Genomic DNA, 13984 nt, shown 5'->3' with positions numbered 1-13984 from the left:
AGTCTTTCGTCAATTAAGCGATTGTGTTTCAGCTCACTGTAGATGTCTGGATTCGGGATAGATATCTATAACTATAATAATTTACGGAAAATATATATCCACGGTGGCAGTAAATTGGAAACCATTATCGGTAAGGATGATTAAGAAAAATACTGTGGAATGTTGTCAGCAATTCAGAAAACAATATAAAGTGGAAGAACAAACAAGCCAGAAAACATTTTTTTTTTGCGACGAGAGAATTTCGAAAAATAGAAAAAGGGGTTGTATCTGAAACAAGACCGCATTTTTGACGTAGGACTACGTAAATACATGAATGATCACGCAACTGTTCAAGCATCTGAGTTTTTGGTAAAAACGTTCCCGTATGCAGATGATTTCCTGAATTATTTGTTTTGCTTTCGATTTCAATGCATTCAATATTCTAAAAGCTTTTAATACTCGACAAAAACATTTGATTTTACACTTTCCATAACAGTCCCAAGATGATGAAGAATTCCCAATTTTTTTTTCAACATTATGGTTCACTGTTTTATAAACTCTGCCCGTTGCGAAAAGTTCTGAAATGTTGTGACCCAAAAGCCTCCGCTATTGAAAAGAATTCATGATATTTTTTTGATTTTATTTTACCATGGTTAGGTCTGGTGGTTTCTCGAAGCTTAATCAACTTTCTACGCTATTAAAGTATCAAGAAAAAGAAATATCCAAAACAGATTTATCCTAGACCCAATATTTTACAATTCCGTAGAGTAAGTTCTACGCATTTTAGGTTATCTTGACTGGAATAACCTTATAATTAAACAAATTGGAATAAAACTAATAATTGGTTTCGAGATTCGATGCTGACGTTAATGTATCTAATAGTGAACTAATCACTCTTTTTTTCCTGTATGGACTCATCCCTGCGACTGGAAACATTGGACTTTTGTGCTCGGGTAAGGACAAATTTTTGTCATGAGGTATTTGCCGAGTTTCATACATAAAGGAAGGGTTAGTGGGAATCGACTAAACCCATGCTCAAGTCCGTTGACATTTAATGATCTGGTTCTACTAAGATTCGAGCCCATGACCAACTGCTTGTCAAAGCGAACTCTGCGGCTACGAAGCATTAAAATAAACTTGATAGTGTATATTATGTGATCAGATTACAAAAAAAAACTGTCTTTTTTATAAATAAGAAGGAAATTGTGCATTATAATAATTAGAAGTATGCCTTTCAGATCGATTCAGATTTTATCAGTATAGTATCAGTTTCAGTAATAATCGACCATTTAGAAATTCAAGTAAATCTGTTTCGAACATCTGAAAGTAGAAGTACGAAACTAAATGGAAAAACTTCGTTCTCATATGCTTCACGAGAAGAAACATACTTATTTCTAGGTGAGTTGCTCGTAATGCTTCATTATTTGTGCCATCATTTGCTGCCGGAGCTGCGGCCACCAGTTTGCCAGATAGTTAGTTATTAGCTTTGCTGTTGACTTCAAGATATGCCGCGCGAGGTCCGCTGCTCGCGTACTACCGCACTGTTCACCGTCACGGCAAATTCTCCGGCGCAAGGAGAGAGCATAGTTTCGCTTCTTTTTTTTCTATAATATCTCATAACAGCGAATAATAACTATAATAGTAGGAACATACAGCAAACATAATCATATCATCTCTTCTGCTCGCCGTCGGTCTGCTAAAATTGTATCCATATAAGCAGCCGAGCAGAGGAAAAAACACAACATCCACGAATTTCTCCGGTGCGGATCGCACCTTGCTAACATGATCCGCCACGCTCGTGCCTTTTTACGTATAACCCGCTTTCGGCGTGTGCCTGCCTGTTCCGATCGTCAACAAATCTTCTCCCCCTCGCTTGATGAGACTTTCTGAAGCGATCAACGATGCGTAAAGTTCAAAATTGGACTACCGCGCCAGCATTCCCGCCTGCGGGAAACGTCGGAAAGCTTTCATTCAAGCAAGGGGATGTCTTTTAAGTCCGATCGTTCCATTCCGTACCAAACCCCTCGATGTAGCCATATTGCAAGCATAATAAACAATTCGTCGCTAGTGTGCCGTCTTGTTCCCATCGCGAAAAATTTAAATGAATGTTTACTGTTTGGTAGTTTTCCGTAGTTTTGCAGCAGTGAAGAATCATCTACAACAACTACGGTGTTGTTGTGTTCTATGAGCCCCGACCCAGCCGACCGGGACCGGAGATCGTTGAGGAAAAAAAAAGCAGCCAGTTGGAAAAGTGTGTATTGTTCTTATTCCCTACATGCCACTCGCGCGCCAATTCTCACATATTAATGATCCCTCGCACCTCCGACTCCGAACAATACTGTTTTCTTTCGAGTGGCGGGGTGCTGTCTACAGTTCTCCCCTACCTTTGGCGAAGAATCTACCAACCCACCACACCATCGCAATCAAGTCAAAACGCGAGGGCATCCACCGGAAAAGACAGCTCCGCGGGCGAAGCAGCAGTGCATAGAGCACCGGTAATGTGTTTCAGTGCGGGGACTCGAAACATGAGCTTTAAGGAACCCCGAAGTTGGTTTCAAAACTTTTGGCCAAGTCGCAATCACGGGTCTTTCAATCTCGTCGTTCAGCATCGATAATTTTTCTCATAGAGCTGAGACAATTTCGCTGGTAAGATCGTAGTCCTCTACTGGCGCAAATTATGTAACACAAACGATCAGTTTTATTGTTCAAACTATAAATCACAATCTACAATTTATGAGAATTCGAAGGAGTATTGAAATTATTATCTTAACAAGTCAGCAAAACTGAGATCAACAAAAAAGTTCAAACAGTTTTTTTGAAAAGCAATCAAAACAAAACAAAAAAGCTGTCGTCAGAATGATTTTCCGGAAATATTTTTCCAAGATTATGTTTTCATGATCAAGTTCAATGTTTTTTTTTTCTTGGTTAATTTTCCTTCACAGTAGAACTTTTTTCCGGATTACATTTCAACTTTTTTATTTGCAACTAAAGGTTTTGGGTTTCGAACTTCTAAAGCAGATGCTGAAAGAACAAATCGAATAAATTTATTTAATGTTGTTAAGGTTTTATATACTGTCAGAAAATCAATGTTACAATTGTGCAGAAGTCGTGAAGGCTGATGATCAATAAACTTTGCCGAGATGGTAGTTACAGTTATTATTTTGTAAAATCACCAGGTTTTCGAGATATGCAAAATTTAAATAAAAAAAACCGGAATGAGTTCAAAAAAATGTTTGACATAAAGTCCCACTACAATTATGTGAAAGCCAACGTGTTGTCTCTGAATGCTCAAAAATAAATATAAAATCGGAAAAATTATTAACTATCAATGTTTTGCTATCTATTTCTGTCTTTTGATGTGAACTTTCGATCAACAAATAGTTTCACTGCAGCTGATTTGTGTAAATCGGTTGAAAAGAAAAATATTACTTACATAGGTAGCAAAAGACACAATTATGGGTCACTTTTGGCTTTCAAAATAATTTAATCTAAAAAATCGTTTAAAATCCATCACGAGAGTCAACAACCAAATGTTGCAAAAGCTTGATAACAAGCTATTTAACTCAGTCTCGATGCATCATAATGCCGACTCAGTCACTTACCACGGAGACACAACCCTTCCTTTCTGTCGCAGTCGTAGAGATGCAGAGGTGAACTATCCATATACTTGGTTCCTTATGTAACTTCACTAACTATGATCGATCACGGAGGAGCAACTACGTCAAGCTCAAGCTCAATCTCGATGCATTACAAAGCAAAATTTATAAAAATAGCCAAAATATGAACTGACCCGTTAACGTGGTCCCCGTGGTTCTGTGGTTAGCGATGTCGGTCGGCAAGCTCTCTCACACGGTTGTGATATCGGGTTCGATTCCCGATCAGGTCGAGGATCTTTTCGAGCTGGAAATTTTCTCGACTCAGCACTGGTGCACGGTGTATCGTTGTACTTATCCTACAGCATGCAGAATGTGCCAAAAACAATATCGATAACGAATTCTCTCAACTAATCTAGTTGATCGAGACCGCATTAGCCCCCCAGGCTAGCGTGCGATATTGTTTGTTATGGACTGACCCACAAGCTTTATTGCAATTATGGGTCTTTTCACCACTTAAAGCACCGAGAAGAATGATTATTTTGAGTGACATTTGCTAATTCAAATCATTTCAATCGTATAGGTAAGGTTACTGAGTTAGAAAAAATTACAATGGTCAATGAAAATTGCTTAGTTTCGTGAGAATAGACGTATATTTGTATTTTAACTAAAATCAAAATGTCAGAGTGCCGAGTGTAAAAAATGTTTGAAAATTCACAATTATATGAAAAATTACCTCGTTATTATCAAAAAATACTATCAAAACGGTAAACGTAAGTTTGTTCGTTATCATGTTATTTATCTCTGGTTAATTTTTAGAAAAGTCGCTGGTAGCATTTTTGAGTTATGTCCATTTTATGTTAAAATGACTGATATTATTAGGAAATTCATACAAACTCGTGTTACAATTGGGTTTAGTTTCTCCGATTTCAATAGATATTTTGCCTACCAATAAGCAATTTGGATAAGAAAAAAAAATCAAAATCAAATACCCTGATTTTTTTCTGAAATTTAACATTAATTTCCCTGATATTTTTCAGCATTCGGTACAAAAAAGGGCAACGTAGACGAAAGTAACTCTGAAATCTCAGTGGAAAGAGTATTCGATCTGATATGAAAGTGGCCACGTGGACAGATTTTTAACGATTTTGACCCCCCCCCTCCCCCTCCGTGGACAACTGTCCATATAAATTTTAAAAAATTGTATGGACCGTGGACATTAGCCAACCCACACCCCCCCCCACCCAAACCTGTCGGTTTCAGGTCTATCATGCTAAAGTGCTTAAAAACTTGGAGAGAATTTCAATCCCCGTTTTCTCCGCTGTTGTGCGTAGATCTTTTTCGTTTATTATCTCTTTTGGACCGTAAAGTCCGCAGTTGGACTGCGGAGAAAAAAATTGCTATTCAGTTACATGAACATTGTTTTACAGTTCGAAATAAATTTTTTTTATTGGAACCTGCAATCATGAATGTGTGAAGATTAGTCAACGTTGTGCCAAACATGATCCAGTAAAATTGCATAATGAAGATTCCTGGAAGCAGCCATTTCATCCGGTGGCGGAGCACTTCTCCTCAAAAGTGCTAACCATCACCAAGGCAACGGCATGATTGTACTTCTTTGTGTGCGACTGGTGAATTAAGTAGCGAAATGCTTTGTTCGCAGAATGCTGACTCGATGTATAAGATAAGTGCATTGTGTTTATATTTACTAAAACGTTTATTAATACATAATTTTGCTCAGTGGTTCTGGTTTTTTTTCCGGATCATGAGTAGATTCTTTCTATCTTCGGTGAAATATTAAGTATAAGCTAGTTTTATAGCATCTTTTCTACTATTTTCAAGATTCAAATAACTGAAACTTTGACATAGGGGAACTGCTCCATTATTCATCTCATTAAGCCGATATTCACGAAGAATGCACGGATTCAACACCAAATTTTCACGAAATCATTGAAAAAATAAGCTAAATATGCTCTTATGGCGTAACTAAACGTACTCTTATGGAATCGTTTAGCATTGTATATTTAGTAAAATTAGCTAGATTTATCCTGAATTTTGTAAAACAAACCATTTTTCACAATGCTTCCAAATCCATCTCAAAACTTGAATCACTACTCAATTATTCATCTCACGATGCCCCTATACTCATCTCACTGTTAATCATGAATGAATCACATTATCATGAATGAACGTAGTGGTAGCCCGTCGTAGTAGGTTACCAAGATCCGCTGCAGTTGTTTACGTGCAAAATATGGTAACCTAGGTAACCACTACAGTGCTGTAGATTTATGTCAATTATGTCGGAATAATTTAACGTTTTCAGTATGATTTTCTCGTATTAACAAAAACTGATTTGGCAACTCTTGATTTTCTTCAACGCAGTGAAAACAGATGAAAATACATACAGTTGAAATTTAGGAATTGCAGAAATTCATCTCATATATTTCTGCTAATTCAAGCTTGTTTTAGGAAATTTGAGGTGAACATTTCAAAGATAAAAGTATTCTTAGTGTAGTGAGTGATTTTGTTTAGTGATTAAGATAAAAAGTGGTCCGCTAGAGATGAAAAAAATTTTGGTTGGCTGCTGAACGAGTCCCGTTGTAGCCGTATAGAACAATGCGCAGATTTTGTTTTTTGAGGTAGGTGATTGAATTAAATGAGTTTTCGAGTGCTGATGCCCGACTATCAAATATCAAATTTAGAGCTTTTAAGTGAGTTTTCGAGGATTATATTTTATAAGGAATCTAAAGTGAACTAATAAGAATCCATTCCATGGATTAGCAGATTAGTTTAAGAAGAAAATATGCGTTTTTTCCTGTTTTCAATTGTGTTTACATGTTGAATGAGATGAATATACGGGCTGAGATGAATAATGGAGCAGTTCCCCTAATTTTGCGGGTATTTTGTAAAGCTTTATTTCATGATTTTTCTAGCTTTTAAACCAATATTGATTTTTGAGAGATTATTTCGAAGTCTCGTAAATCTGGATGACATAAATCCACGACGGTATACTAATAATGACAATTTTGGCGTTTGAAAAAAAAATTCTTTTGTTTCATATGCATATTTGCATTTTTTTTTTTTTTGAGTTTTAGGCTTTGGATGCATGGAACTTTGCCAACTTTTGGATTCAATAGGTGATTTAGTTCATTTACGCACACCAACAGATTCGTTCAACGTGTTCGAGTTTACCCTCACTAAGGTACAGTATAACAGATTTTACACGCATTATTATAATTTTACCCAATATAATTACTAAAATACAACTGAAGGATTAATGATTTATATGAGAAAAATCACGTGTAAACTTATCCCTTCAATGTAACAATATACCGTTCTCTGTGACTTCTCTTATTTGCGATTCAAACAATTTTTTTTTTTTCGATTTCTTAGATATAACCCATTCAAATATAGAGTGAATTTTTATATTATGTGATACGAGCCAACAGCCTCTCTTAATGTTGGTTTAAACCGAATTAAAATCATAGAATCTCATACACTTCTGATTAGTCTAGTAAATACTAATCACACACACACTCGTTTTTTTTGGTCCCAACAATAAATTGATTGTTTGTTAATTTACCTCGGTTCTAAAAATTTAAATACAACTTTTAGTCCTCTCCAGTAAACCCCACAAATTCGTGGGTGGCTCCAAGAGCCTTCGGTATAAATCAGATCAACATCGTGTAGTATAGCATTTTACAGTTTACTGAAATATCAGCCGACTGAACGGAGAATAAATCAAAATAGTTGAATAGAATCAGGAATAATATATATATATATATATATATATATATATATATATATATATATATATATATATATATATATATATATATATATATATATATATATATATATATATTTGATCGAATCACTTATCAAAGTGAATCCTGATCCAACCTCCCCTCCCCTACTGACAAAAATCTCATTCTTGTGGCCTTTGTGGAGTTGCAGTGGCTAACACGGTCTCCAAATAGCAAGGGTCACGCTAACGTCCCTTTCCTTTTCCCACCTGATTACAAGGAAGTGACCGTTACTGACCGTTCAAAGTTTTGAGTCACTAAAATTTGCACAATAGGAATGGTCGATTACTCCCAGCACCATTCAATTGATTCATTGTGCAATTCCAGTGATTCGAATCAATCACGGAGTGCATCCATTGATATGTGCAGTCAGGCAAGCTGAATTTGCCAGGTTTTCATCGCTCTGATATTAATTTTGCTCTATCTCATTGACTGGGCCTCCACGATAGCTTTGCAAACACAAAGGTTTTAAAATATGAAGGGGTTTACTGTGTCATCTGAGACTTTACTATATCTCATTGGCATAGTAAAGGGGAAGAAGGAGTATAAGTTATGTAATTCGGTACGTAGAGATCCAAGGGTGAATTGGTTCTTCAAAATACCAAACTCGATCGAATCTTTTCGTATACGTTGGTTTTCAAATATAAAGTATATCCCTGTGCAATTAATTTGTCTTATATTATTGTGTTTATAGAGTTTAGTTCGGTTGAGCGGCTTCTCACTAATATAATTTGTATTGAAGATGTTACGCCCTTTTCGAAACTTATGTTTGTTTTTTGATTATGTAAGTTGCTTACAGGTAGGTAGATATCTATACCTACAAAGTACCATTGTAATCTCAGAGACTAAAAGAAATTACTGGTTAAGTTTGTATGAATTTCCTAAGAGTATCGGTCATTTAAACATAGAATGGATTTTAAGCAGTTTTCAGAAAAAATTTAAAATCAGAGCAGTGAGTATAAAAAAATTATATCAAACCATTATTAATTATCGTTAATTAACGTTAAGTGTTGCGATAGGGATACAGATAACATTGAAGTAGAAAAAAACGATCTGCTAATGAACTGTCTAAATCAAACAAATAGATGTGAAGTTGCAACATTTTACAGAAAAACCATTTGCAGTTTTTTTTTAATTTTTACATCTTGGTACTCAAAGTTTTCAAATTTTTTTTAAGGGGGGGGGGGTGAGTTTGTAATGATTTATTTATGTACTAAAATATCTATTCAGAACTGATATTGTGTGTTCTGCCACAAATGGTGACAATTCAACACTATTATATATATTTGTACGCTTTTTTATATTATTGAATGTTATTAGCTTTCGCAGTTAAGTTAATTTAATTGTAGAAAAATTATTAAACCTACTTGTCAAGGAGAAAAAAAGGAATAAAACGAAACTTAAAATAAACTTAAAACTATCTTACTGACTATAAAGTGAGCTAATCGTTGCAATTGAGGATTGCAACGATTTTTGTCGGAATTGGTTGATAATTTGGCTTGACATATTTTCTAATGTTTCTACATTAGTGAGCCTATGTAGCTCGTTCGTGCTAAACCAGGGAGGACGCTTCAAAATCATTTTCAAAAGTTTATTCTGAATCCTTTAAAGTGTCTTCTTCCTGGTTGCACAACAACTTGTCCAGATGGGAACTGCATATAACATTGCTGGCCTAAAAATTTATTTGTAAATTAACAGTTTATTCTTGAGACAAAGTCTAGAATTCCTGTTGATGAGAGGATATAAACATTTGATATACTTATTGCACTTTGACTGGAAATTTTCAATGTGCTCCTTGAAAGTAAGATTCTTATCATAAATTAGCCCTAAGTATTTAACTTGATCAGACCAATTTAAGACCACACCGTTCATCTTAATAACGTGGTTATGGGTGGGTTTGAGAAATGAAACTCTTGGCTTATGAGGAAAAATAATTAACTGTGTTTTAGAAGCATTAGGGGAAATCTCCCATTTTTGTAAGTATGAAAAAAATATATCTAAACTTTTTTGAAGCCGACTGCATATAACACGAAGGCTTTTTCCTTTTGCGGAAATGCTTGTATCGTCACAAAACAGAGATTTCTCACAACCTGGTGGTAAATCAGCAAGCTCAGAAGTAAAAATGTTATATGAGATAAGTTTTCAAACTTTGGAAAAGATTGCATATCAAAGTCAATCTAGTCGCAGATCCTGGAATTTAATTTCAATATATTCATGACGAATTTTTTTATCACTGATCTATTAAAATAAAATACATGTCACTGCTAACGTTTTAGAACAATAGTTATTTGAAAATGTTGCTTCTGTTCATTTGATATATTTTTATAAATTACAGCGTTAGAATCGTGATGGATACTAACGAGTTTGACCCTAATTTTATTGTCAATATATCCAGCTTCCAGAAACTAATGTGAGAAAATAAAATAATTTTGTTTGAATTTAATGCTTAATCAGTTAAACATTTTAAGCTTGGTTCAAATCTCCTTGGCTAAAAAGTTCGTGTCTCGGTGATACCCGGGGCGGAAAATTAGGTTTCAAAACTATGCTGCTATATGAAAATAGTAAAAAAATTCCTTTTTTATAATTACAAGAGGAATGCATCAGAAATTAAAGCCATCTTATTACCTGATTTTTTCTTACACAAATATTATAGTCAACATAAAGTAAGTCATTTTTTTTCCAAATTTTGTATTACTCGAACTTGAAGTTTCTTTGGAACATTTTTCCAAACATTAAGTGAGATGTAATCAATAGGGAGAAAGTTACTGCGATTATTTCAAATTATGACTTTGCCATGATTACGATTGACGACTAATTTTGTCAGTCTTTGAATGGTCACGTTTATGTTTATAATTTTGGTTTTACAAAAAAAAAAATTCAATACAATTTACAGCGCTCTAAACCTGTAGTTTTTGAGAGCAACGTTTCCATATGAGGAAAAAATCCGAATATTAACATGAATGATCGTTCTCGGACTTGCAATAGCTAATGGATCGTCCCGATGATTATCTTTCATAGCAGCTGTATCTCCCTAAGCTGCCGGAAAGTGGCCTCTTTGGTTTAACGTACAATCAGCGACTCACGAGTTTGACTTGGCCGTATACAAAGTGTGGCAGTAACGAAGCGCACGACCCATTCCGGTAATCTGCGACGGTTCTAATATCATACGAGGGCTGCGGCCCACGCAAGCCATTCTGTTTCAATTTCACATCATTACGAGCGAGCGATTTGCCGCCGCCGCCGCCGGTCGTGTGTTCAAGTGCGGTGCACCGGCAGCGGTTCTCCGTCTGCAGCGGCCAAAATCGCTCCTCGCGATTGCTCTAAATGAGTGAAAATTGTTAATCCTCCCACGTCTCGTTAAGCGACCGTCGCAACCTGAGTTATAAAGCGAGCAAAACGCACACGGTGTTGGACCCAACAGTACTGATAGTAGGAAAAAAATCGAAAAACTCACAACAAAATCAGCCCAACAGAATGCTTTTTTTTTTTCTAAAACACCAGTCGTGAAAATTGGCTTAATAATATATCATTGCCTATGTGTGGCTGAAACTAACGGGAATCAGTTGAATCCAGAATGTCAAGTAAGAATTCTAAATTACAATATGAACATTTCAAAAGAGTCAACCTACCTTTGAAGAATTGCAACCTACCACCGGAAGCGTTGGTAGCACTAACGGTGGCAGTATTATTGCCGTTGACTTTTCCGCCACTTCCGGTGCCTTGAGCGTGTTTCGAGCCGGTTCCATCACCGCCGAAAGATAATCCTATTGAGTTGGCGGTCGTCGTACCGTTCTGTCCGCCGGTCGCCCCACTCTCACCGGACTTTCCTGGAGCTGGCGTTTTCTCGTGACCGGTTTTACCGAAACTGGGGTGCAATTGTTGCGGTGCGTCAGCCGTCGGAGACGACGCACTTGACGACGTGGAAGCTGGTGACGATTGGGGTGATACTCCGACAGGATGTGACTGATGGTGATGGGAATGGTGATGCGACGGGGAAAGCAGTATTGTCGCGGTACCATTGACGGTGGTAGCTGCGGGTGTACCACTGGCGGCCACTTCATCGGTCATCGTGGCACATTTTGTCAGGATTTTACTAATAATCTCCTGCTGGTGTGAGCTAGCATTATTGATAATGCTGTTACTACTACTGTTAGAGGAGTTGCTTCCGGTGCTAGTACTGGTTGGATAGCTGTTGGGGATTTCCTTGCCGCTGGTAGGATTGATAATATACATGGTCCTTCTACCGAACCGGAACCGGGCTTTAAACCGAGCCCGTCGGTGGCGTAAGCCCTGAGATGATCGCGCGGCTACAAGATATGTGGCAGGCTAAACGGCTAAGAATGTGTGTAGGATTTCAGTCTGCGGTTCGTGCGCTCCCTCTCTTTCTCACTTGTTTAATACCTTTAATTTGTTTTGCTCCAGCGCGAGATTACAACCGTGTGTGCCCTCTATTGGTGTGAGTGTAGCTCGCTTTTTTTTCCTCTTTTTCCGCCGTGGAATGTCCGACTCGAATGATGTTCGTTGCTTTTCTTATTGATAGTCGTTTTATTCATTAGCCATCGGTGGATCGCTTTACGCGACTTTTAATTTTCACTGGAAGAGGACATTATCAATTGATTATTTTGACTGCTACTTGATTCCTCAGACTTATACACCGCCGTGTTGAACCGTTTGGACTCTCGCAAGTGTCATAATGGATTATGGAAATGTGCTGAAGTCTGCACGATTTCTGTTGTCGAATGCACTAGCAAATATCGAATTTGTGCCCATGCAAAGGGGTCAAATTGCGAATGCGTGAGCTATCGTCCCCATTAATCTACATGATGATATCACAGTAAGGATGGGGTCACATCTGTGCGGTTGTGTATGCGTACGTGTCCGTTTGATGAATTTCTGTTCCTACAAACAAGCTCCGGTTAGCTTCCGTTCTCACACTTCCTGCTGCTTTCCCCTTCGCAGTAAATCCTTCCAGTCGAGGATTTTCCCCATTGAAGGGAGAATGTAGTTGGCTGCAATTTAGGCCTACTCCAACGTCGCAGTCGCCGAGGGAAAAATCGATTCTCCCCAGTAATAAACCCTATATCACTGCCGCGCGCACATACACACACCGACACACTAACACCAACGCAAATACACTCGCAATCTGTCAACTTTTCCTCCGCTAGCTTCGCAGCCTTTTTGTGTTTCACTTCCCTTGGTGTTTTTAATGGTTTCCATCCACACTCAAAGTTTTCAGAGCTTCGTCACCATTTTCTTCGTCTGCCTTCTAAGCATACTAGTTACGAAAAAAAACTTAGTATTTCCTTGCCACCGCGTAATCAGCAGAAAAATGTTTGTTTAAAAGGCCGAGATACTTAATTTTTTTTAAATTTTGGGTTCACAGCCACAGATTTCTATCTTGTTTAATACACATGACAAAGCACGGGCAAATTACCAAATCCCGCACTTGCCCTTTTGCGAAGGGATGAATCATTGTATTACACGGTGTTCTGTAGAACAAAACTCTATTTCTCTGCAAGCTCAAAAAATTATCAGATTGGAAGTGTTAAGTGTAAAACTAAAAGTACTAGGCTTCCTTCAAATTCTCACTGGGAACACACATGTGGAAGATTTTCCATTGGCACGTATGGTAGCGACAATGCACTAGGAGGAGTCAAACCCCTTTGAGGAACCAGCGCCAAATATTCACCTGCTGATAATAGTTGATCCACTACACGCCCACGAACTTTCGACAACTATCGATCAGCCGCCATCACAGGCAAAATCTCCCCCAAAAGACGTGTATTCCAGTTCCGACCCATTGGGAGTACGCCGACATTTCTTCTCCAGGAAAAAATATATTTTTTTCTCCGTTCTTGAATCGAGGCTCGTCGAATCTCTTCCAAATCCACACACTCACTCTGGCCGCTTTTTCTTCTTCCTCGTATGTATATCGACTTCTTATTATTTTTTCGTTCAGACTCCTCCTGCTGCTACGAACTTCAGCATCGGAAATTCTTTGCGAAAAAACGTTCAACACTAAAAACTATCACAAAATATTACCGAAACTACACTGCAACTACTTCGGTGCCGCAAAAAACTTAGAAAAATCAGACGAATTCGAACGAAAAATGTCTTTTTTCTGCTGCCACAGAATAGTATGTCCGGAGCTGCGAGCTCGCCAGCTTTTCTTCTTCGCCGTTGTGGTCGTTGTATGCGAGGAGTTTCATTCGCCTCCTCTATCGCTCTATCCTGTATGCAGTGTCTGCGCCTTTCTGATGATGTGCTAGCTTCGTTCGTTCGTTCGCTCGCTCGCTGCTGCTGCTGTCGACACACACAACACACCGAAGAAAAATGTGTACCCATCAAGCAAGCTGCAAAGCAAAGCGGTAGCCAGCCACAGAGCTCGAGCAGGTTTCACAGCCGCCGTTCCCCGATATATCTATCAATGGTCACCAACACACACGCGCCGATCGTGGGAAAAAATGAGACGGAAGATCGGTGTGACCCACGGGTAAGAGCAGGAGAGCGGCAGTTTTTGTCGGGGCTGGTTCAGTTTCGCGCTGGCAACGGTGCTGGTTCATTCATTCTCAACCTACAATTTTCGCCTCCCCGCTGCAGCGCGTT

The 13984-nt window shown here is 38.0% G+C and overlaps 1 protein-coding gene across 2 annotated transcripts in view; it reads right to left on the bottom strand.

The window, feature by feature from the left end:
• Positions 1 to 13773, bottom strand: part of LOC129718191 (protein hairless) — a 38177-nt gene extending 24404 nt beyond the window's left edge. The window contains exons 1-2 of one of the 2 annotated variants that reach the window (XM_055668688.1): positions 13068 to 13773; positions 11008 to 12653 (exon numbers count right to left, since the gene is read on the bottom strand). In XM_055668688.1, the coding sequence (XP_055524663.1) occupies positions 11008 to 11611 (604 nt within the window). In that variant the 5' untranslated portion in view covers positions 11612 to 12653; positions 13068 to 13773. The remainder of the gene's footprint in view (positions 1 to 11007; positions 12654 to 13067) is intronic. The other variant, XM_055668689.1, reaches the window with a different exon arrangement.
• Between the last annotated feature and the right edge of the window lie 211 nt (positions 13774 to 13984).

Source organism: Wyeomyia smithii, chromosome 1, assembly GCF_029784165.1.
Source record: "Wyeomyia smithii strain HCP4-BCI-WySm-NY-G18 chromosome 1, ASM2978416v1, whole genome shotgun sequence".
In the NCBI taxonomy this organism is placed as follows: domain Eukaryota; kingdom Metazoa; phylum Arthropoda; class Insecta; order Diptera; family Culicidae; genus Wyeomyia; species Wyeomyia smithii.
The sequence above is the reverse complement of the archived record's forward strand: the minus strand, read 5'-3'. Positions and strand labels throughout refer to the sequence as shown.